The sequence below is a fragment of the Mirounga leonina genome, unplaced genomic scaffold, assembly GCF_011800145.1.
Source record: "Mirounga leonina isolate KUSES-001 unplaced genomic scaffold, KU_Mleo_1.0 Mir_129, whole genome shotgun sequence".
In the NCBI taxonomy this organism is placed as follows: Eukaryota; Metazoa; Chordata; class Mammalia; order Carnivora; family Phocidae; genus Mirounga; species Mirounga leonina.
This window is the reverse complement of record NW_023270323.1, coordinates 14,156,389-14,181,933: the sequence shown is the minus strand read 5'-3', so window position 1 is coordinate 14,181,933 and position 25,545 is coordinate 14,156,389. Positions and strand designations below refer to the sequence as shown.

At 38.3% G+C, this 25,545-nt stretch overlaps 1 protein-coding gene across 2 annotated transcripts in view; it reads left to right on the top strand.

The window, feature by feature from the left end:
* Nucleotides 1–25,545, top strand: part of GPAT3 (glycerol-3-phosphate acyltransferase 3) — a 61,674-nt gene that overhangs the window by 24,363 nt on the left and 11,766 nt on the right. For both annotated transcript variants that reach the window (XM_035004612.1, XM_035004613.1), the window contains 4 exons: nt 15,627–15,897; nt 19,978–20,052; nt 20,579–20,668; nt 22,386–22,479. In XM_035004612.1, the coding sequence (XP_034860503.1) occupies nt 15,627–15,897; nt 19,978–20,052; nt 20,579–20,668; nt 22,386–22,479 (530 nt within the window). The remainder of the gene's footprint in view (nt 1–15,626; nt 15,898–19,977; nt 20,053–20,578; nt 20,669–22,385; nt 22,480–25,545) is intronic.

Here is a 25,545-nt window from a genome sequence, read left to right as displayed (position 1 = left end):
TAGTGTATTCTTAATTTCCTATATTTGTTTGGATCTATTTCTGTACTTTCTATTTTGTTCCATATGTTTACTTATCTTCTTATGTACCATCATGTTGTTTTAATTATTGTTTAATAGCTTAATAGATTTAATAGATTGTTTTAATATCCAGTAGGGATTATTGTCCTCACTGCTTTTCCTTCACAGAATCTTCCTGTTTATTCTTTTTTTTTTTTTTTTAAAGATTTTATTTATTTATTTAACAGAGAGAGACACAGCGAGAGAAGGAACACAAGCAGGGGGAGTGGGAGAGGGAGAAGCAGGCTTCCCACTGAGCAGGGAGCCTGATGTGGGACTCGATCCCAGGACCCTGGGATCATGACCTGAGCTGAAGGCAGACGCTTAACCATCTGAGCCACCCAGGCGCCCACTTCCTGTTTATTCTTGTTTGCTTGTTTTTCCATACGATCTTGAGATATAGCTTGTCCATGATCCAGAAGAAATGCAACTATTTTTTTTTTTAAGATTTTATTTATTTATTTATTTGAGAGAGAGAGAATGAGAGAGAGAGCACATGAGAGGGGGGAGGGTCAGAGGGAGAAGCAGACTCCCCGCCGAGCAGGGAGCCCGATGCGGGACTCGATCCCGGGACTCCAGGATCATGACCTGAGCCGAAGGCAGTCGCTTAACCAACTGAGCCACCCAGGCGCCCCTATTTTTATTGGACTTGTATGAAATGTATAAATTTTCTGAGGGCAGCTTGATATTATCTATGTTGAGTAAGACTCTACAAGGACATTATGTCTTTCCATTTGTGTATGTGTTCTTTTATATCCCTTAGGGATGTTTTAAAGTTTTTCTCAGATAAGTTTTGCATATTTCCTCTTAAATTTATATTTCTGGTTGCCGTTGTAACTGGAGTGGCTTCTTTCAGCATATCTTCTAACTGATTGTTGTTTGTATGTTGAAAAGCTTTCGATTTTATTTTTTTTGTTCATTCATTCATTCCAAATTTTTATTTAAATTCTAGCTAGTTAACGTACAGTGCAATATTAGTTTCAGGTTTAGAATTTAGTGAGTCATCATTTACATACAACACCCGGTGCTCATCTCTGTAAGTGTCCTCCTTAATACCCATCACCTAATTAGCCCATCCACCCCACCTCCCCTCTGGTAACCATAAGTTTGTTCTCTGTAGTTAAGAGTCTGTTTCTTGGTTTGCCTCTCAGTTTTTCCTCCTATGTTCATTTGTTTTGTTTCTTAAATTCCATATATGAATGAAATCATATGGTATTTGTCTTTCTCTGACTTATTTCACTTAGCATAATGCTCTCTAGCTCTCTCCATGTCCTTGCAAATGGCAAGATTTCATTCTTTTTTATGACTGAGTAATATTCCATTGTGTATATATACACATCTTCTTTATCCATTCATCAGTCGATGGACATTTGGTCTCTTTCCATAGTTGGGCTATTGTTGATAATGCTGCTATAAACATTGGGGTGCATGTACCCATTCAAATCTGTATTTTTATATCCTTTGGGTAAATACCTGGTAGTGCAATTGCTGGATCATAGGGTAGTTCTATTTTTAACTTTTTGAGGGACCTCCATACTGTTTTCCAGAGTAGCTGCACCAGTTTGCATTCCCACCAACAGTGTAAGTTCTCCTTTCTTCGCATCCTTGCCAACATATGTTGTTTCCTGACTTGTTAATTTTAGCCATTCTGACAAGTGTGAGGTGGTATCTCATCAGGGTTTTGATTTGTATTTCCCTGATGATGAGTGATGTTGAGCATCTTTTCATGTGCCTATTGGCCATCTGGATGTCTTCTTTGGAAAAATTCCTATTCATGTCTTCTGCCTATTTCTTTACTGGATTATTTGTATTTTTGGGTGTTGAGTTTGATAAGTTCTTTAGAGATTTTGGATAGTAACCCTTTACCAGAATGTCATTTGCAAATATATTCTCCCATTCCATAGGTTAACTTTTAGGGTTTTTTTTAAGATTTTATTTATTTGACAGAGAGAGAGAGAGAGCACAAGCACATTCATTCATTGAATGAATGAACAAAAAAAATAGTGGCAGAGGGAGAAGTAGGCTCCCCGCTGAGCAGGGAGCCTGATGTAGGGCTCTGTCCCAGGACCCCGGGACCATGATCCCAGCTGAAGACAGACACTCAATCGACTGAGCCACCCAGGTGCCTCCTACCTTTTAGTTTTGTTGATTGTTTCCTTTGCTGTGCAGAAGCTTTTTATCTTGATGAAGTCCCAATAGTTCATTTTTGTATTTCTGTGATATTTATTGTTATTTCTCTCTCTCGTTTGGGATTTTATTTGGGTCCTTCCTCTTTTCTTTTTGATTAGTCTGTCTAGGGGTTTATCAATTTTGTTAATTTTTTCAAGGAACGAGCTCCTGGTTTCATTGATCTGTTCTATTGTTTTTTTTTTAGTTTCTATATCATTTATCTCTGCTCTAATCTTTATTATTTCCCTTCTTCTGCTGGCTTTCGGCTTCATTTTTTGTTCTTTTTCTAGCTCTTTTAGTGTAAGGTTAGGTTGTATATTTGAGATTCTTCTTACTTCTTGAAGAAGGCCTGTATTGTTATACTTCCCTCTTAGGACTGCCTTTGCTATATCCTGACGGTTCTGGACTGTCGTGTTTTCATTTTCATTTGCTTCCATGTATTTATTAATTTCTTCTTTAATTTCCTGGTTAACCCATTCATTCTTTAGTAGGATGTTCTTTAACTTCCACATATTTATTTGGTCTTTCCAAGTTTTTTCTTGTGGTTGACTTCTAGTTTCATAGCGTCGTGTTTAGAGAATATGCATAGCATGATCTCAGTCTTTTTGTACTCCTTGAGGCCTGATTTTTGACCCAGGATGTGATCTGTTCTGGATAAGGTGCCATGTGCACTTGAAAAGAATGTGTAATCTGCCGCTTTAGGGTGGAATGTTCTGAATATATCTGTTAGGTCCATCTGGCCAGTGTGTCATTCAAGGCCGGAAGGTTTTTGATTTTAGGAAGGTAGAAGGATATAAAAGTAAGAATTCTCATACCATAGATTTCTTTTTTCTTTCTTTCTTTTTTTTTTCCAGATAAGTAATTATTTTAGCTTAAAATAGTGATGGTTTAATGACTTCTTACTCAACTTAGTTTGTATTTTCTTTCTTTTCCAGCTTATACTTCATTTCTTTCCCTTGCTTAGTTGTGTTGGCTGCTGCTCTGGTCCAGTGCCGGATGCCAGTGGAGCTGGCTGTCATTCTGGCTGGGGACAGGCTGTGGGCCCTTCAGTGTCTTCCCAGTATGCCCCGTATGCCTTTGATTTAGCTCTCCAGCTTATGTTACGTACTTGTTGATTCTTGTTCTTTTAAATCAAGAATGAAAGTAGACTATTTTGTGCTTCCTTCAGCATCTTTGGTGATGAATATTTTTTTCCTCCCTTAGGTGTATGAGGGCGAATTTCATTAGTAGCTTCACAGTTGAGTCACCTTCGCATTTATGCACTAAACGCTGGCTGGTCATAATGTGGTGCTGGAAACTCTGTGCCAAAAGTGAGGGTAGGCTTTTTGCAATTGGTTCTTGAGGTGAGGGTGTTAGCTACCTACTTACTTCCTTCTTCCCCTCCTCCCTTCCTTCTTAGATTTCAAGGTTTGATAGAATTTCTAGTAAAATAGTATGGGCCTGGTGCTTATGGGGGGGGGTAAAGTTTTTTTTAATGCCCCACACATTATTTCATTTGTACAAATGAGTCTCTTTAGAGCATTCATCTCTTGGTGTTAGTACTAGCAAAGGTTTTTTAAGTAGAAAGCTACCCATTTTGCCAGATTTGTATTAAAGTCATTCGTGTAGAACTTTGTGCAAAGTTGTTTCTTATGATTTTTATAATTTTCTGTTTATGTTATTACTCCTTTGTAAATTCTTATTTTGTATTACATGGGGGCTTTCTCCTCTGCCCCTATTTTGCATTTATTAGTTGGATTAATTGGTGGGGTATATCAGTGCTTAAAGCAAACTATTTTTTTCATGTAAAAAAATGAAATAAAAAGTTGAATGTCACTCTTAAATGTGCCAACTGGGGAAACATTGCCAGGGGGAGCATGAGTAGTTTCATAACTAATGCTTTTTTTTAAACGAGGCAATCATGATCGAGTACCTCTTAGGAAACCAAAGGAGATGCTAAGCCAGCATTTATTCTGAGCACATTTCACATATATGACAGGTCATAATAGTTGTGCTGATTTTGCCCCCTTTTCTTTTTATGGGCCTATCATATGGCCTATGATAATCTGGTTTTTCTAAAGCAGTTTTGCTGCTACAGGGACACATGTGAAACTTTTATGTAGTGAGGTTTTTTTTCATTTTGCTTGTATTCACATTTTTAAAATTTTTCTCTTCAATCTTCCACTTTCAAAATTAAAGAAACTTCAGATCTTAAAACAACAACCAAAAGATAACCTAGCCAACAGCAACTCCCTAAGGAGTATATTGCTGATTCGATCATCAAATAGATAATATATTATCAATAGTAGGTGAAATTAAGCAGAAAGATGTTAATGTGTGTCCCTGAACTCCCAGTGTTCTAATACTTATTGGTCATAACTTGGTTCTCTTATCTTAAGTATTTCTCCTTTTTTTAAATAAAAAAATTTTTTAAGAGTTTATTTACTTATTTGAGAGACAGAGAGATAGCGAGAGAGAGAGAGAGAGCACGAGCAGAGAGGAGAGGGAGAAGCAGGCTCCCTGTGAGCAGGGAACTGGACACGGGGCTTGATCCCAGGACCCTGAGATCATGATCTGAGCCAAAGGCAGATGCTTAACTGACTGAGCCACCCAGGCACCGCAAGTATTTCTCCTTCTAAATCAATTTAATTTACAAGCTGAATGATTTATCACAGATCTGTTGCTTGTAACAACAAAATGACAATATGATTCAGAAATGAGGGCAAATGCAAGTTTTGTGGGTGCTTGAAGCTTATACAATTTGGAGATTCTCTTTAGGTAAAAGAATATACAGAATTAGGTGTGGGACCTTGGAAGGAGCCATGCAGGTGAGGAGACCAAAAATAAACCTTATTGGCTTCATGGTCAATCTATCTTTGGCTCAGCGACCTTGAACTCAAACCTAGAGTCATGGGTGAGGGTATAACAGGCTGTTGGGACCAAAAGAGATAGAAGCTGTTTCCTAAAAACCTTTGCAACATCAAGGGTGATTATCCTTTCTAATCCTTGACTGACCTGCAAGATGCAGGGGGCAGCTGATTGTGCCTCGGGGAGGACTTGAAGAGCAAGGATACTGGCAGGAACTTGTGTGTTGAAGTCACAAGAGTCGTAAGTTGGATAGAAGAGCTTCCTCGGACAGCTTGGACCTGGGTGAACTTTAGAACTGGGGAAGGAGCATCAAGTGGGCTGTGGCCCAGGCTGGGTTTTGTTGGGCTTATCATGGGAAGGCACAGAGACCTAATGAGATGTGTTCCAGGCTCTAAAAGATTCCTGCCCTAGTTAAAAAAAAAAAAAAAAAAAAAAGTGATGTGGGTTACAGTTATCTGGGAAAGATGAGGAAGTGTAAGTCAGTTAATGACAAGTGCATATGCAGATTAATGATAGATGGGGGCCACATAAAGGTTTTCCTACATCCAAGTTCCATTCCTTCCCTCAAAGGCAGGAGACACACTAGTAAGAACTGTTACTCAGGGCTTTCTCTTTAGCAAGGTGAACTGGGGATGGACGTGGAGTCGATGGGAAAAGTCTTCCATATTTGGGGCTTGTCAAAAGGTAGGTGTTGGACAGAGTGATGTGGAATTTGAAGCTTTAGGATGTGAGGAAGCAATTAGTTTTGGAGTCGCAGAGTTGGTTTCAAATCCTGGTTCTCTTCCTTATTGTCTTTGTGGCCCTGGGCAAGTTACTCAACCCTACTGAACCTTAGTTTCCTCATCTGTAAAATGGGGGTAACAGACAAGACCTCATAGGATTCTGGGGATTATGTCAGTGTAGGTGTCAAGGGTTTAACACAGTCTGGCATCAGAAAACATTCAATAAACGTAAGTTGTCTTCTAGTTTAGGATAGGAAATGTAAAAATATTTATGGGAAAAAAAGGTATGATTTCCTAGAACCTCTAATTGGGATTATAGCTACAAATTGTGGCAACTCTTAAATGTAACATTTTTCTGATTTTTAAAAAATGGAGGCACAATTAACATATATTAAAATGCACAAATATCAAGTCTTCAGCTAGATGTATTTTTGGGTATTTATAGACCTGTTGAAGAATCTGTTACAGTCCCTCTGAAGAACACAGCCCAGATCTCAAGAGCTCTCTCAAGCCCCTCCCATATGTAGTGCTCCATCCCCGGGACCCTGCTGGAACCCCTTGTGATTTCTGTCATCCGTTAGTCTTTCCTATTTTTGAAATTCACATAAATGGAATCATACGATATATGTTCTTTGTACCTATTTTTTCACAAAGTAGCATATTTATGAGATTTCTCCATGTTGTTGCACGACTCAGTGAATTTTAATTGCTGTGGAATTCCTTTATTCAAATACATCATTCGTTTATTCGTTGTCATGTTGATCGACATTTGGGTTGTTTGCAGTTTTTAGCCATGAGGAGTAAAGCCGCTATGATCACTGTTGTGAACCTCTTTGCTTGTTTTGCTAGAGGACATACCTCAAGGGGAATTGAAAGTCATAGGGTAAGCAAGTGTGTGCTTAACTGTAGAAGAAACTGCTAACTGGTAATCCAAAATGGGTTGTACACCCAGAGCAATGTGTGAGTTCTGTCCACTTGCTGCCTAGCTTCTTCAACCCTTGGCATTTGGGGCCTTTTTAATGATAGGCATTTTGGTGGGTACATAGTAGTATCTCATTTCGGTTTTAAAAAAATAGCACTTTAAGTGCTTTTCTCTCACTATGTAATATAATACATACACTTTATCGAAAAAGGAGACATTGTAGATGTATAAATAAGAACATTAAAAATCACCCATATGAAATCTTGTTACGCAGAAAAAACCTAATATTTTTCCTTTTTTTTTTTTTTTTAAGATTTTATTTATTTGACAGAGAGAGACACAGCGAGAGAGGGAACACAAGCAGGGGGAGTGGGAGAGGGAGAAGCAGGCTTCCCGCGGAGCAGGGAGCCCGATGCGGGGCTCGATCCCAGGACCCTGAGCCGAAGGCAGACGCTTGGACCTTAATGACTGAGCCATCCAGGCGCCCCCCTAATATTTTTCTTTCTGAGTGTCATTAGGTTAGAAGTGTTTTTGAACTTACGTGTGTAACTACAAGGAAGAAGCATTGTGCTTATCTCCTTGAAACTACCCTGTGCTTCAGAACTAATTGTATTTCCTTATAGTTTTGTTTTTTATCCATTCATGTATATTTTTAAAAATGTAGTTGACATTCTTGTTCTTGATCTGGGATTGGGCCCTGACATCTGTGTTTTTTTTATAGGTTCCAAAGATATTTCTTTCTTTTTTTTTTTTGAAAGATTTTATTTATTTATTTGAGAGGGAGAATGAGAGAGAGAGAGCATGAGAGGGAGGAGGGTCAGAGGGAGAAGCAGACTGCCTGCTGAGCAGGGAGCCCGATGCGGGACTCGATCCCGGGACTCCAGGATCATGACCTGAGCCGAAGGCAGTCGCTTAACCAACTGAGCCACCCAGGCGCCCTCCAAAGATATTTCTGATGCACAGCCAGCCGTGCTTGAGAGCTGTTGAGTTCAGCTCCTTTTCCCTCCTTTATATTTCGTGTCTGGCTCTCTCTCTACAGTGGCTGACTGACTGATTAAATGAATGAATGCTTTTGATTTAGATGAGGAAATTGATTTCCAGATCTGTACCTCTGAAACAAATAATGCAATATATGTTAAGAAAAAAAAAAAGAAGATAGCAGGAGGGGAAGAATGAAGAGGGGGAAATTGGAGGGGGAGACGAACCATGAGAGACTATGGACTCTGAGAAACAAACTGAGGGTTCTAGAGGGGAGGGGGGTGGGAGGATGGGTTAGCCTGGTGATGGGTATTAAAGAGGGCACGTTCTGCATGGAGCACTGGGTGTTATGCACAAACAATGAATCATGGAACACTACATCAAAAACTAATGATGTAATGTATGGTGATTAACATAACAATAAAATAAAAAAATATAGCATTCATTTTTAAGAAGTAAAGAGAATAGTACAATTAATCTCCTATACCCATCACCCAAATTCAACAAGAATTTACATCATCTATCCTTTTTTTCAGTTTTTCCTTTGTGCCAGTATTTTTTAATTAAAATTTTAATTACAGGGGCGCCTGGGTGGCTCAGTCCGTAAGCGTCTGCCTTCGGCTCAGGTCATCCTGGGATCGAGCCCCACATCGGGCTCCCTGCTCAGCGGGAAGCCTGCTTCTCTCTCTCCCACTCCCCCTGCTTGTGTTCCTTCTCTGGCTGTGTCTCTCTCTGTCAAATAAATAAATAAAATCTTTAAAAAAAATTTTTTAATTACAGACGCAGTATGTGAGCAATATAGAAAATTAGAGAATATAGATAAGCGATCAGAAACACCATATTCTCACCTTAATGTGTATCCTTTTATGGACGCATTTTAAAACTAATCCTAGATAGTATGCCATTTTACCTTCAAGTACTTCAGTGTATACATCTCAAAAAACTGACTTTTGTTTTAAATATAACCCTGACACCATTGTTACACTTAACTAAGTTAATAACAATAAACTGGATTTTTAAAAAAGTACTTAGGAAGGAGAGCAGTGGTAATCAGGAACACAAAGGATTCACTGCGAAATAAGCACAGTCAAATTGCCTAATTTACATGCCAGAAATTATGCTTGACTAATAGCCCAAGGACTTTTTTGCACATGTTGTATTTAGAGCTTAGCCTTGCAGCATTACAGCTAAATTTTTGTGAACAAAGGTGACAAAAAGAGGGCTGGAAAGCTGTGCAGTTAGGTGGCTATGTAGTTGATGGACTGACAGATGTATTAATCTGTGTGATGATTGATGGACAAGAACAAGGACAGGGCCACTGGTCTGTGAATAGTGTAAAGACCTTTCCGTCTCTAACTACATCCAAGTGATTGCTTGAATGTGGGTCTGTTCCTCTGGAGCTTGACATTGAATATTTCTGTTCTTAAAGCCAGCAGCATTGGTCCACCCCCCTGCCCCCCAGCCCCATGCAGTTAATCTTTACAACTACTTTACCTTGGTCTCTTCTTCAATCACATTGGTGGGTCAGGAAGGGTTTTGGGGCATGGTCAGGGTAGAAATGTAGGCCTGGCTCTCTTGCCATGGACCAGAGCCCCTCAGAGGAGCTCCTCACACCAGGAAAAGGCCTTCACTACCAGTGGTTGGTTCCCCCACAGATAAACTCCTCTCTGCCCACTTGCTTAGGGGGGTATGAGCTTTTTTTTTTTTTATAATGGAAGAAGTATTTATTTAATCCTATAGTGGATAAATCACTGAAACGGGATTTACAGATACTGCCTCCTTTGATTATTTTTTTTTAATTGTGGTAAGAACACTGAACATGAGATTTATCCTTTTAACAAATTTTTAAGTGCTTAATACAATATTGTTAAGTATAGGCAATACTGTACAGCAGATCGCAAGTAAAATTTTTTAAAAATTGAAACTTAACAGACACAGGCAAGAATGTAAAATTATGAATGTACAGCTTAAGGATTTTCCCGAAGTGAACTTACTCATGTGCCTCTCATTTTGATCAAGAAATAGAACATTACCAGTACCCCTGAAAGTTCCCAAATACCCCCTCTAAGTCACTACAGGACAAGGAAGTGTATTTTTATTAATTCCAAACCAGATTTAATTAAAAAATTTCTGGTAGAAACAGTGCTAAAGGAGATTTATATTTCATGTACTAGTACTATATGATCACCTATATTTTTGGGTTAGTTGGGCTTAATTCAATCAAAGTTTCCAGGAGAGAGTGTGTTTTGAACTCCGAGCTTCTGACTTTTGGAATATAGCCCATGGGCAGGTTAAGGATCAGCTCCTCTATGTGAAGCCTATTATATACACTTTTGGTCTGTAGTGGACCCTAATTTTCCCTAACTGCTGACGTAGAAAGCATGCTTTACACCTGGAGGATGGCAAAACTACTGTGATTTATAAATGGCCAGTCATTCCAAGAGTTCACTCAGCTAATTTAGAGTTAATTATATTTGAGATGGTTTTAACTTCAGCCTCTATTTCTTTTAGCAGGCTTTTCATATAAACTGGTATTATTTATGTACCATGACTTGCTAAAGGCCTAGGGCACTGGGCAGCTTGTGTAATTAATCTCTCATATGAGAAAGAGATAGTTTTTCTCATTTTATTTTCATCCAAGTATGGACCCTGTCGGGTTCACCAGAGCATTCGGTATAAGGACAAAGTTCAAATGTTTATGGCTTTGCTGTTTTGAACCCGACTTATGAAACAAAAGGAAATGTTGCCTAGAGTCAGGGTTTTATCAATTTAAGAACTGTGGATCGCTCTGAAGGGTCAGGACTAATTTGTTAGTGATAAAACTAGGTTTCCTTAATGACAGTAAAAGCTGATATCAAACAGTGTCTGTGCCAGTTAAATCTGATCTGTATTTATATCTATATTTTGAAGACTTTTAGTCTACTTACGAACATTTCTTGATGCCAAAAGAAATATTTCCTCTTTTTCTTTCTAACCTGTACTTTGATGCCTGATACATAGTGAGTGTCCCCTATATGTTGACGGAATTAAATATTTTTTTCCTCTCAGAAGGTATGCTTAGGGTAAGTTGAATCAGTAATTCTGACCCTCAATAGTCAATATAATTAGGGAAGGAAGTAATATTATGTATTCAGTAGTGCTTCTTTTGACATCGAATTTTATAATAATAGCCATTTTCAGATTTTGTGTGCCTTATGAAAGAGCTTCTAAGCTGGTACCAGCTCTCTGACAATACAGATTTTCCTTTTAGGAACAGTTGTCAGTTCCATGTAACTTTTTTTGCTGTTGTTAGAGCACATGTGTAGCCACTACTTAGTTTAATAAATAAAACTTTATAAAAACAATTAAAAATCTTCCGTGTATCGCTCCCTGATTCCATTACCCTGTCAACCCCTGAAATTATTACTCTGATTTTCATGTTTATTATTTTTGTGCATATTTTCATACTCCCCCTATACTTGTATGTATCCTTAAACAACACATAATATTTATTGTTTTGCATTGTTCAGGCTCTATAAAAACATCACCTTCCACTTATCAATCATCCTGAGTTGTTTGTTCATGCTGATGTTTGCAAATTACCTAAGTTGGTAAATGTTCCAGTTAATTTCTTTTAGCTTTTGCGTAGTATGCAGTGTATGTGTCCATCTCTTTTTTTTATATGAGCTTCCTTTTGTTTTTTTATTTATTTTTATTGAGGTATAATTACAACATATTAGTTTCAAGTGTACAACATAATGATTTGATATTTGTATATATTGCTATACACCCATTTATCTAGTGTACCTTTAGATTGCTATTGCAAACAGTGTCTACTTTTGCACAATTATATAAGAATTCTAGAGTATAACAGAAAAGCTTTTTTTAAGGTAGAATGGAGAAAAATACCATTTTAAAAGACAAATAGTGAGGCGCCTGGGTGGCTCACTGGGTCAGGCATCTGGCTTCTGCTCAGGTCATGATCTCAGGGTCCTGGGATCTCTCTGCTCAGTGGGGAGCTGCTTCTTCCTCTCTCTAGGCCCTTCCCTGCCCTGCTCCTGTGCTGTCTCTCAAATGAGTAAATAAAATCTTATTAAGGAGGGCACATATTGCATGGAGCACTGGGTGTTATATGCGAACAATGAATCATGGAACACTACATCAAAAACTAATGATGTACTGTATGGTGACTAACATAACATAATAAGAAAAAATCTTAAAAAAAAAAAGACACATAGTACCAATTTATTCAGTCAAGAATCATCAAAGCTGCTAATACCACTGGGTGAAAATTTGAGGAGCAGGATATTTCCGTAGTCTCAAAGTATCTCTCCTTTATAGATACTTATAGGTAATAATTCTCCACTTACTAATCAAAAAGAGAAAAATAGTAACTTTACAGGGGAGAAACCTAGTAATAACTAATGACCTCAAACCAAGTGATCAAGGTTAAACGTCATCAATCATGGGACAAACAGATCACATGTTCCCAATGTGATGTACTGAGAAGGATACATCATTTATATAGTACTCCTGCCCAAAGTGTACAACCTGCATCTCATCATGAGGAGACATCAGATTAACCCAAAGTAAGAGACATTTTACAAAATAAATGGTTTGTACTCTTAAAAATGTCTTTTTTCCCTTATTTACTTATTATTTAAATTCAGTTAATTAACACATAACATATTATTGGTTTAAAATGTCAGTGTCTTAAAAAAACAAAGAAAAGCTGAGGAACTTTTTCATATAATTAGGAGACTACAGAGGTGACATATAAGTATAATGTAAGATCCTTGGTTGAACCCTGGCTGGAAAAAAATGATATGAAGGATATTATTGGGACCATTGTCAAAATTTGAATAAGGTCTGTACAATCGATGCTAGTTTTGCAGTAATGTCCACTTTCCTGATTTTGACAATTTCATTGTGATTAAATAAGTAAAACCTCGTGTCTTAAGGAAATAAGTGCTGAAATATTTAGGGGCAAAGGGCACGATCTGTGATTTATTCTCAAGTGGTTCAGAAAAAAGTATCATTTTATACGTCCAGGGATAGAACAATAAAGCAAATGTGACAAAGTGTTGGCAATTCATGAATCTGGGTAAAGTGAACTCTCGTTGCAACTTTTCTTATATTTGAAATTATTGAACAAAAATCTTCCTGAGGTATACCTAGAAGTAGAATTGCTGGGTCTCTGGCTATGAATATCTTTACATTTACTAGATGGTACCAAATTGTTTTCCAGTATGGTTATACTAATTACGTTACAATTGGCCAAATTTTCACCAACACTTGATATGACTCAATTTAAAATTTGTATCAGTCTTTATGGGTATGAAATAGTACCTCATTTTTTTTTTTAAAGATTTTATTTATTTGACAGAGAGACAGCGGGAGAGGGAACACAAGCAGGGGGAGTGGGAGAGGGAAAAGCAGGCTTCCCGCTGAGAGGGAGCCCCACGCGGGGCTGGATCCCAGGACCCTGGGATCATGACCTGAGCCAAAGACAGACGCTTAAGGACTGGGACTGAGCCACCGGGGCGCCCCCTCATTGTTGTTTTTGTTTGTGTTTCTCTGCTGATAGTGAAGTTGAACATCTTTTAAAATGTGTAGTCATTAAGGGGGGGGCTTAACTTTTTATGAATTGTTTGCTATATATATATATTTTTACTTTTTTTTAATATGTATTAATATATTCTGGAAATTAATCCTTCGTCAATTAGAGGCATTGAAGTTACCCACATACCTTTGAAAGAGGCTTAACAAAAATATAAAATTGAGTTCTATTTTATTTGAGTTACACAGAAGTAAGTAGGTCAGGGGGCAGAGAGAATATTGCACATCAAGTGGGCAGGGGCTGGGGGCTGGCCCCTGTTTACAGATCTCTTCTGTCCTGGCTCAGTTAAATAATGAGGCAACTTGAACTTGCATTCTTATCTCTCACCCCTCTGAAAAAGGTTATTTTTAGTAGGGCTGTCCACTGTCTCCAGTGTGTTTCATTCTGAGATTTGCCGAATAATTTGTTCTTCCCTCCCCTTCTAGACTTAAAAAACCATAAAACCCTATATATTGCTAAATAATGAAACTCTTGCGCTGCTGAATATTGGCCAGTAATTGGATTGAGTAACCTGCTCTGAGGTATTGCAGCTGTCCACAGAGCAAGAGGGTAATTCAGTAGCGACACTGACTTGGTTCATCCTCTAATAAGAATCAAATCCTTTTCAGAGAGGGTGAGGAAAGGTTAAACCATTTAGACTTGATGACAGAAAAAGATAATCTAATCATTCAAGAGCTTATTTTATTGCTCTAATTCTTAAGGTGATAAGGTATTAGATTTTCATGTTGGTAACAACCATCAAAAACTACCCCCAAAACCCAAAAGTAAAATCATGGAACTTGAGCCCTGTAAATAAACTAAAAATTTTCCCACCTCCTATTTTATAAAGGAGGACACCAAGTTAGGTGACTTATTTCTTACACATAGTCTTAGAGCTGGTGGCTGTCCTAAACAGAACTTGACTTTGGACTCCAGGTCCTCTTTACTTTCTACTCCAGGGCATTATGCCGCTATTCCTTCAAAAAAAAAAAGGTGTATTATTACCTCTCCTTCTATGGATGCACATACATGTTCTCCAGGGGATAGGTAATACAGCACTCTCTACTGTCATTGATTTCCTAGTAAACTGGAAAGTGAGAAAATCAAAGGGGATCTTCTTTCAGGGAATTTAATATCTTAATCTCCATCTCAAAAGGAAAGATTTTTCTAATTTAGGAAGTAAATTCCTTTGAGACATGCCCCAGAGGGACGATTGGATAGTTATGTCATTGCCACTCTTTATTTAAAGATCTTCTCATCTATGATTCTTTTTAGTAGTCAGAACTGGGTGGCAGTGATCATTTTTTTCAATTTACAAAATTTATGCTATTTAAAAATCTTTGAATTATTTTCTTTATGGGAAAGACAATAACAGCGTAAAGAGGAAAATCTAATCGTATTTCCCAGAGATGACCACTTAATGTGGCCTTCTTGACATTTTTTCTATGTATATCTATTTCATAAAGTTAAACTATAGTTTTAGATCCTGCCTTTTTTCACTTAACATTAAGGTATTTATTAACTACAGTATTTATTAGATGCATTGTATCTTGTCTGGATCGATCATAATGGAAAATGCTACAGTAAACATTCTTGTCTACATTTCTGATTATTTTCTTGTGATAGATTCCTAAAATTGGAATTATTGAATCATCAGCAAACCTATGTTTAACCTCTTCATGCCAAAGGGATTTTGACAAACTTGCTACTAGTTCCACGCTCACACAAATTGAGCGTGAAAATACTTATTTGTGTCATTGAACTTCATCATTAAACAAAAATGTTGCTGATTTGATGATATAAATAGGCCAATCTTTGTCTAATTCACATTTCTTTGATTGCTAGTAAGAGGTTTTGGTCTATTAACTATTAATGTTTCTATGAATTCAGTTCATGACCTTGAGACTGATTTTCTTATTAAATCATTTTTACATATTAAAAAAATCAGCCTTTTGCCATTTGTGGTAAATACCTTTTGCCATTTTGCTTGCTTTTGGCTTTATGGTTTTTATCAGGGGAAAACAGAAGGTTTTATTTTTACGCAGTATAGATCTATACCTGCAGAGAGTTTGTTCTGTAACTTCTTTCCTTAATGGTGTGTAAGGAGGCAGTGCAACAAGAAAAGGGTTACTGAGGACCAAATTTCTTTGTAATGCATTAAAGTCATTGGGTAGAGGTCATTTTATGTAGACTGATTCCACCTCTTTTCCCACTGCAGTTGCTTGTCTTTTATTTTTGAAATCTGCTTCACGGTACCCATTAAATTGTTGAACCATCTTCTGCACAAAGTTGCCCCGTTGGTCAGTTCTTGTGTCCTATGGCATTTTCTCATGTCCTGATGCTTTCTTTTAAGGTATTATCCAAAGAGATGAATCACCCATGGAAAAAGGGCTCTCTGGTCTGCGAGGAAGGGACTTTGAGCTGTCTGACGTGTTTTATTTCTCCAAGAAGGGCTTGGAAGCCATTGTGGAAGATGAAGTGACCCAGAGGTTCTCCTCAGAGGAGCTTGTGTCATGGAATCTCCTCACAAGGACCAATGTAAATTTCCACTACATCAGTCTGCGGCTCACCATGGTGTGGGTGCTGGGCGTCCTAGTACGCTACTGTGTCCTACTACCCCTGAGGTATGTCTCCTGCCCAGTAATTGATGGTATCCTTGGCTCAGCTTTCTTTCTTTTTTTTTTTTTTTAAAGATTTTATTTATTTATTTGAGACAGAGAGCATGAGAGGGAGGCGGGTCAGAGGGAGAAGCAGACTCCCTGCCGAGCAGAGAGCCCGATGCGGGACTCAATCCCGGGACTCCAGGATCATGACCTGAGCCGAAGGCAGTCGCCCAACCAACTGAGCCACCCAGGCGCCCTCAGCTTTCTTTTTAAACCATGTATGTAATGGTCTCACGAGAGTATTATGGCACTCATCTCGCCCCTTCCTACCTGCAGAACACCCCCCAGTGTGACCTCCCCAGGAACATACCAAGTATCTATTCTCCTTTCACATTTTTCCCCCTGGTGAAGTTGTGTATTCAGAATGGAATATATGTCAGTCTGGATCCATGTTGTTCTTTCAGTCATAAATCATTTGAGGATAGATGGAAAAGGGAAGTTGGAAAAAAGAAGAGAGGATTTATGGTTTTGCCTTCACCAGAGTGTCAACCAAACTGTAACTGGCTTTCCTCGCTGGTCTGTAGCAGTTCACAGTTGCACAGGAGAGAAAAAAATTACTGAGAATGGTTACCACCCGAGAGAGAGCCATCTAGAAGACGGAATTTGTCCCACCTAGTTCCATCATGATTCACTTTTCTTATTAAAAGTTCGCCACTCTGGAAAACAGTATGGAGGTTCCTCAAAAAGTTGAAAATAGAGCTACCCTACGACCCAGCAATTGCACTACTGGGTGTTTACCCCAAAGACACAAATGTAGGGATCCGAGGGGGTACGTACACCCTGATGTTTATAGCAGCAGTGTCCACAATAGCCAAACTGTGGAAAGAGCCTAGATGTCCATCAACAGATGAATGGATAAAGAAGATGTGGTATATATCTACAATGGAATATTATGCAGCCATCAAAAGATGAAATCTTGCCATTTGCAACAACATGGATGGGACTAGATGGTATTATGCTAAGCGAAGTAAGCCAGTGAGAGAAAGACAATTATCATATGATCTCACTGATATGAGGAATTTGAGAAACAAGACAGGGGATCATAGGGGAAGGGAGGGAAAAATGAAACAAGACGAAACCAGAGAGGGAGACAAACCATAAGAGACTCTTAATCTCAGGAAACAAACAGGGTTCCTGGAGTGGAGGGGGGTGGGGGAGGGATGGGATGGCTGGGTGATGGACACTGGGGAGGGTATGTGCTATGGTGAGCGCTGTGAATTGTGTAAGACTGATGAATCACAGACCTGTACCTCTGAAACAAATAGTACATTATACGTTAATTAAAAAAAAAAAAAAGTTCGCCACCTATGTCCCCTTCTGGTTCTGAGTTGGAATGCCGCCTGATGAGGAGGTACTTTCAGGTGCAGTTTACTAGAGCCACTGTGGGGAACGTAAGAGTAGCAGAGGTGACGCTGGGCAGTGGGATGGAGCACTGGTGGCCAAGGTGTGTCCAGCATGGTGATGGCAGGTAGGAGGCATGTATACCAGTCACAATATTGCTGTTGATGGTCTTGCTTCATTTCCCTGGACATAGCCTTGGCACCCTCTCAATAGAATTGTCCAGGCAATTGAATTAGCCACCTCAAATTGGCACATGACTTGAAACCATTTGACCATCCCTAGGGTGGCCTATACTTGCCTCATTTAGGTTTGTTACAAGTGAAGAGATTGCTTAAGTATAGGCAAAGGCATATTTCTAAGCTCTTTCTGTATTTTTTTGTTTTTTTTGTTTTTTTGCCCGTATTGCCAGTTTGCCAGTCGGGGCATGGTATGTCTTTTGGGAATCATTTCAGCTGTGATAACAAAGTGAAATTCAGGGTTTCACATATACTTTTGTTTGAACCTTAAGCCAGTGTTCCCCAACTGGGGGGCAGGGGGTTCATGTACTCTGAACATGCGCAAGACTATCCGTCGGTATGCATGAAGGAAATATCTGAGCTTTTATTTATTAGGCATTTCTAGGCTATTTATAATTAGAGCTTCCATTTATTCTGTTTTTATTCCTAAAAAGAAATGCAACTTCAGTAAAGTTGACTATTGAGATTAGCTCTTACATCTGTACTTGACCGAGTATTTGAGACGCTCTCGTTTGTCAGTTAGCTTTTACCTGCTGTGGGTGCCAGCAAATGGTATTATGATTCTATTATCTACTTAGATTAAACTAGTGCTCACAACGCTCGCAAACTAAAGAAGTAACATAGTAGATTCTTGCAAAGAAACCACAGATGTAGGATAATCCAGTAATGTAAGCACCCAAGAAGAAGGCAATAGAAGAATTAAGACTCCTATTCTTAGTACATCCTCTTTAGTGTCAAAGAACTGCTCTGTAAATCCTTTATAAGATGAGCTGTTGCTACAAAGTGAACAGTCAAAAAGCAGATCGTGCTAAAATGGACTATGTTGATGGTTGTACAACTCGGTGAATATGCCCCAAACCACTGACTACTTTAAATGGGTAAATTGTATGATAGGTAAATTGTATCTCAGTAAAACTCTTAAAAAAACAGACTGGCTGAAAACTTGTGATGTCTATGAGAGCTCTCAGGTTGGCTCACTTAAACTGGAAATCAGAAGTTTTTGGCCTGTTAATCTAGCAAATAAAAACTTTCAATAGTTTTGAACCCAATTGTTAAACACGTTCAAGTGTAACCCCTTCTGATTTAGTGTGTTCGGAACAAATGATTCTCATTAGGACAAGGTAGGAAAATGTTTTAAAACTTTTGCATAATTGGTGGATGAGATTGAACAGTGATTTAGTTATTGTTCAGTGGTTAGCATGAAAATATGGCATGGGAAGAAAACTGAATCTGGCCTTCAGATTGCTCTGTCACACGGTCTTAAACCAAGACTTTAACAAGGTTTTTGTTGTGTTTTTTTTTAAGACTTTAATGAGGCTTAACACCTTAACAATGTGTTTATAAGGAAGCGCCATTTATTTTGAAAGATTTTAAATTTCATCTTTTTGTGTAATTCTGCGTACGTTTCTGAAAATAAATATTTTCTTTTTGAAGTGATTCGAATGAATATTAAAAGCACCTTTCAAAAATGGAAGGTGTCTATGTGGGATTAGAGGTATTGTCAGTCACCTTGTTACTAACTTCTGAGTTACCATGGACATACAAAGGGACAACAGATTTGCATTAAAGGGTTTCTACATGGTGCTATAATTTGGTGTTCTTATTATGAAAGAGCTTTCTTGCTATTTGCTCTACATTTTAAGATTTTATTTATTTATTTGACACAGAGAGAGAGACAGCGAGAGAGAGAACACAAGCAGGGGGAATGGGAGAGGGAGAAGCAGCCTTCCCGCTGAGCAGGGAACCCGATGTGGGGCTCGATCCCAGGACCCTGGGATCATGACCTGAGCTGAAGGCAGACGTTTAAATTTGCTCTAAATTTTAAATTCCTTTGAGAAAAATTTGAATCGTACCTCCCCCTGTCATTAAAAAACACAGAAGAACAAGTTATTTTTAGACCTTTGGAAGACAGTTACAATCATACTATGCCCACCAGTGTATCCTGGACAAAATAAGATAACTATTTTCAACCTGACATGAGTTTTTCAGACAACATAAACCTTTTTTCTCATATATACAAGAAGTTAATATGAGTATATTTAAAAACATTAAAATAATTCCGAAAAGCAAAAGGGCAAGTGTTTTTAATTTATTCTTTTCACTAGCCTTTTAACCCTTGGATGATTACATAGATTGAGTTTGATAGTTTTGTGAATAAATTTCCAGGCCTTCTCTGTGCATCTATAAACTAGTTATATGCTCACTATTATTTCGAAAATGGTATCACACTCTACATGTTATTTTGAAATTTATCTTGCTTTTTTTTTTTTCTCTCAAAATGTACCCAGGACCATTCTTCCATGTCAGAATCTATAGATTTACTCAATTCTTTTAATGGCAGCACCATATTCCATGTTGTAGATAGAATAAAACTATTTACAGTCTCATTATTTATGAACATTTAGGTTATTTCCCTTTTCCCCTTACTGTGCGATTAACTTTTGCATTACCTTTTCTTTTTCAGGGTCACCTTGGCTTTCATTGGGATCAGTTTTTTGGTTATAGGAACTACACTGGTTGGACAGCTGCCAGATAGCAGGTGAAATGTTCCCTTCCACTCAGCCATAAATAGGATTGTCACTTTGCTTAGCTGTGTCCACAAGAAGAATATTTGATCCCTATGTATTGCATCAAATTTATGGCCTCGACACACTCACTAAAATTTGGCTTACTTCATATCCATAGTCTGTATTTGATTTGCCATCACACTTTCCTATATATGGTGAGAACTTGGTTTTCAAAGGGGAAATGAAGGAAAGAAAGAAAACAGACCGAGGGACTCAAGGAAAGCAAGAGAGTCTTACACATGGTCAGGCTCACCGGGCTGAGACCAAAGATGCTTCAGCTTCTCGTGGTCAGGAATTTATCGTGATAGTCTTGTCAGGTGGGAGCTATTTTTCCATTGGAGTTTTGTCCTAAGGGCCTCAAGGAGACTTTAAGAAGTCAACTGTGCTTGTGTTTCAGAAGAGGGTATGCTGCTGGGAAGGAGCACACTGAAGCTTTTATTGTATTGTTTCCTAGGAGGGCCCACGACTGCGCCATGAACTGTGTGCTCTTTCTTTCAGCCTCAAAAACTGGCTGAGTGAACTGGTCCACCTGACGTGCTGTCGGATCTGTGTGCGAGCCCTGTCCGGTACCATTTGTTATCATAACAAGTGAGTGTCTGCGGGCTTCCATCTGCCTTTCTGTTCGTAAACCCAGCCTGCCACTGACAGCCGTGGGTGCAGGAAGCGGGGGAAGTCAGCGTACTTCCAGGACGTTCATCCCTGCTGCTTAGTGTCACAGACACGATGGTTTTGCACGAAAATCTTTGAAAGAGCCATCCATTTGCCAAAGGAACCACATAAGAATGTAATGACACTTAATGATCGGGCATTTCTGGTGTGCAGGCCAGGCCCATGCTTCTCCTAGGTCATCCCCCGTGACAGGCGCTGTTGTCCTGCAGGTGAAGTGGGGGAGCTCGGGGACTGGTTGTCTAAAGTCACGTGACTAGTTCGTGGCAGAGTCAGGGTGTGAACTGGGTCTGTCGTTGTAAAAAGTGATGCAGTTGACAGGCCTGTAGTGTGGGGGAAGGAGGATGGGCCTTTAAGCCTTGAGACCTGCTTTCTGGTCTCCGTCCCGCCACTTCTCAAGTTCCGTAACTGAGCCTTAAGACATAACACCACACTTGGCTTCCCTCACCCCTAACCATAGAGGAGAATGGTAGCTACCTGAAGGTATTAGCTGATTGAAGTAATTTTGATTGCTTTTGAATCCCTTTTCTGTTAACCCAATTTTACTTTTTTACATTTAATTTCATTATTTCAAAAGTTCTAGAAAAGCCCCTCTTTTTTGTTGCCTGGATCTTTCTGTCTCATCTGTGGAAGGGAGACATTATCTCCTTTGGCTTTACCATGTGTTACCGACATAAAAGACCCCTTAAATTTCTAAAATTACATGTTTTTTTTCTTTGAGCTGTGAGTTTTGGGGATGAGGAGTAGAAGAAAATGCTTTGGTAGAACTGTGATCAGAAGAGATACTATCTACAGAAAAGGTGATTTAATTACAGAGAGTTCACAACTTATTATACATAGAATTGCTTCTAATTTTAAGGAAAGCATGCTAAAGTTGTTATGCATTTGGTTCTCTTTCTTCTCTGTATTGGGCCAATGAAGACTACTTTGCTTAATTAGTGTCAGATACTGGTTGAACTTTAGGACAAGGGTCGGCAAACTAACTTATGGGCCTAGAGGCCAAATGGGGCCTGCCATCTGTTTTTTGTAAATAAAGTTTTATTGGAACATAGCCATGCTCATTCATTTATATATTGTCTGTGACTACCCTTCTGCCAAAACAGCAGAGTCCAGTAGTTTTGACAGGGATTGGCTGGCTTGCAAAACCTAAAATGTTTATTACCTGGCCCTCAATAGGAAAAGTTTGTCAACCTCTGCTTTAAGGAGATAAGAGGGAGGAAACTATAGTAAATTTACTCTGTGGGTCACTGTGAAACTACTAAAAATGATGCTTATGAAGCCTGAAATAATAGGAAAATACTTAAGTGAAACTTGTATATCACAATATTAAAGTTATGGAATCTTTGTAACTCAGTCTAATATTTTTAAATTATCCTTTTTCATTATAAAAGGAAAATAGATCATTACAAAAAACCAATGTAAATATATATAAAGGGCAAGTCATCGGCCCCTTCCTATACTCTTATGCCACTCCCATCATACTGCCTGGAGATAACCTTTTTAAGATGGGACCATCTACTTTGAAACTGTATTTTTTTAATGTACTTTTTAAAGCAATATAAGATGAATCTATACATGCTATTCTGCAAAATAATGACAAATTTCCAGGTTTAGTATTTACCACTGTTTGTAATTGCAGGCAGTACAGACCCCAGAAGGGAGGCATTTGTGTTGCCAACCACACTTCCCCCATAGATGTTTTGATCTTGACCACGGATGGATGCTATGCTATGGTAAGAGCAGCTCAGTGATAGTTCAAGTCATTTTAATTTATTTTGGCACACATTAGAAAGTTTTATATTAGGAAGTGACTAGGTTATACTACTGTAGCTGTATAAGTTATATAATACATTAAACGAACACTATGTGGTGCAAGAAAAAAAAGGAAAGTAGCCATTATATCTAAGGTAGTAAAAAATTTAGGGCGCCTGGTTGGCTCAGTCAGTGGAGCATGTGACTCTTGATCTTGGGGTTGTGAGTTTGAGCCCTACGCTGGGTGTAGAGATGACTTAAAAAAAAAAAAATCTTTAAAAAATAAAAATAAATAAATGGATCAGTCTTTTAAAAAAAGGGAGTAAAAATTTTGACTTACCGAAATGTAGACATACTTGAGCTTGATAGGACTTTGCAAGGTTGATTCTATCTTGCTTCTAAAATCCCAGCAATGTTTAATAAATAACACTTTGAGACGTTAAAGTCTTCCTCCTTAGAGCTGTGCAAATCCCTTACCAGCCAATTAATTGTGTCTTCCTTCAGGGAATCATATACAATTGAAAAAAAAAATCAGACTTTTTAATGAAGATCAAGCAAGAAAGACAAATATATAGACCATGTTGCCTTTCTCAGTCACTGGGGGGGTTTTGAAGGCCTTTGTAAAAACTCCTAATTTATTGCCAGATAGTTAATCTGTCTAAAATATAAGTTCAGATATATATCTCTTGGGCAACCACATTTTACTCCATTATTTTGTCTGAATCCAAGGAAGCTTTAACTACTTCTAGGAAAAGACTTATGGGAATTGGTAGTTCTTAAACTTTTTTAGGTTAGGAATCAGTTAATAGTTATATACCCATTCTTAAGAAAAACAGTGACATACTTGTGTATCATATAAGCATGATTTTGTTTAAAAGCCCACTCGAGGACCCTCCTGTTAACAATCCTTAGTAGGATTGTTACATTCACCCGGCACCATTCTGGGTGTATGTAATAATTCCTTGCATTTATGTGGTCAAGCACTTCCACATACATTATATGTGACCTCCCTGTAATCCAGTGAGATTTGGGCTGATACTTTGTTACAGATAAGAAAGCAGAGGTTTGGGCATTTTAACCAACTTGCCAAATTACGATTTTCTGTTTCTGGGACCATACTCATTCTGTGTCCTGGTCAACAAAAAGTTGAATACAACTCATTGGTGACTGAGTCCTCAGAATTTTTTTGGAATTTTCTATGCTTTTTTATTGTGTTTAGAAAGTTTAGAAAAACATAGTCCCTGCTAACTTTCCAGTGGGTGGAGTGATAGACACGGAAAGCCAGTTAGGTTTAAATCTGAGGCAGAGAGGGCAGAAATGGGAGGAAACTGTTTTGCTGACTTCCAAAGGTCACATGTGGCCTCTTTTGGCTAAACACAAACTATATATCTGAAGAATATTCAAGATCTCTTCTCAGGGTCTTTTCAGAGTCCTTTTTCCTCCTAAACAAAGACTTCTACTTTTTAAAAAAAAATTAGAAATATTTTCTAAGTCATAGACAAATTGTAATAATAAACATCCATATGCCCTTTAATCACATCTATCTGTTGGTAGCAGTTTGCTCCATTTGCTTTATCGTTTGCATTCTCATGTGCTGGCTTTCTCTCTGTCTCTCTACATAAAATGTGTATAAATTATGTATATTTTTAATGATATTGAGTATTTATTTCTAATATTAATATAATATTGGAAATTTGGGTCTGTACCAATTCATGCAATTCATAGGGTTCTTTTTTTTTTTTTTAAAGATTTTATTTATTTATTTGAGAGAGAGAGAATGAGAGAGAGAGCACATGAGAGGGGGGAGGGTCAGAGGGAGAAGCAGACTCCCCGCTGAGCAGGGAGCCCGATGTGGGACTCGATCCAGGGACTCCAGGATCATGACCTGAGCCGAAGGCAGTCGCTTAACCAACTGAGCCACCCAGGCGCCCAATTCATAGGGTTCTTTCTTGCTTTTCCCAATCCGTATTTGTATCTCCCTTTATTTATAGTGAATATCCTGGCTCTCAACAATATCAACATATTTACCTATTTTTTCAATCCAATGATACATCTAAAATTGTTTCAGAATTGCTTCACCTGTTTTACTACAAAAACAAATGTTGTAAAAAAAAAAAAAGAAAAGAAAAATCCAGGGTATTTTGCAGTTCTCCTTGAGGAGAGATGGAGGGTGTGTGGTCAAATACCATCTTTGTACATGTCTTAGATTTTTTTTCCCCCCTTCCTTCAGTTTGCATTTGGTTTGCTAGTCCCATCCTTGTTGATTTATTGTTAGAATGCTTCTAAAAGTCAAAACTAAACAATAAAGGTCTACTCATAACAGTGTCATTTCCGCCCACGTCCGTTTTGCCCCATTCCCTCCTTCCCTTGTAGATCTCCAGCTTCACTGCTTTGGATTTTTTCTCTTTTTGTAGAAATAAATATATGTATATATTTCCCTTTCTATTTTACACAAAGGTCAGCATGCTATATTTGCTCTTTGGCAATTTGCTTCTTTCACTTAAGCAATATTGCCTGAGTGGTGAGCATAGCATGATGTATACAGATATCTGTTCAGTCACTGTGTTGTACACCTGAAACTAGGGTAACGTTGTATGTCAACTATACTCATAAAAAAAATTAAAACCCCAACTGAAAAAAACCCCAACCCAGTAACTCTGGGAAATCACTCCTTATCAGTCGTAGAGATCAACTTTGCTCCTTTCCCAGCTGCATGGCACTCTGTTGTGTGTACATAGGATCATTTATTCATCTGATTTCTTATGTTTAGCATTTAGATGGTTTCCAATATCTTGAAATTACAAATAATGTTACATTAAAACCTTGTGCATATGTATTTTCATTTCGTTGGGGGTATAGCTTCAGGGTAAATTCCCAGAAGTGGAATTATTGAGTTGAAGGATAAATGTGTATGTAGTTTCGATAGATACCGCCAAATTTCCTTCTATGGGTGTTATAATCTCCCCCATCACAAGCCATGTATAAGTGCTGTTTTCTTCTTTCTTTCTTTCTTTCTTTCTTTCTTTCTTTCTTTCTTTCTTTCTTTC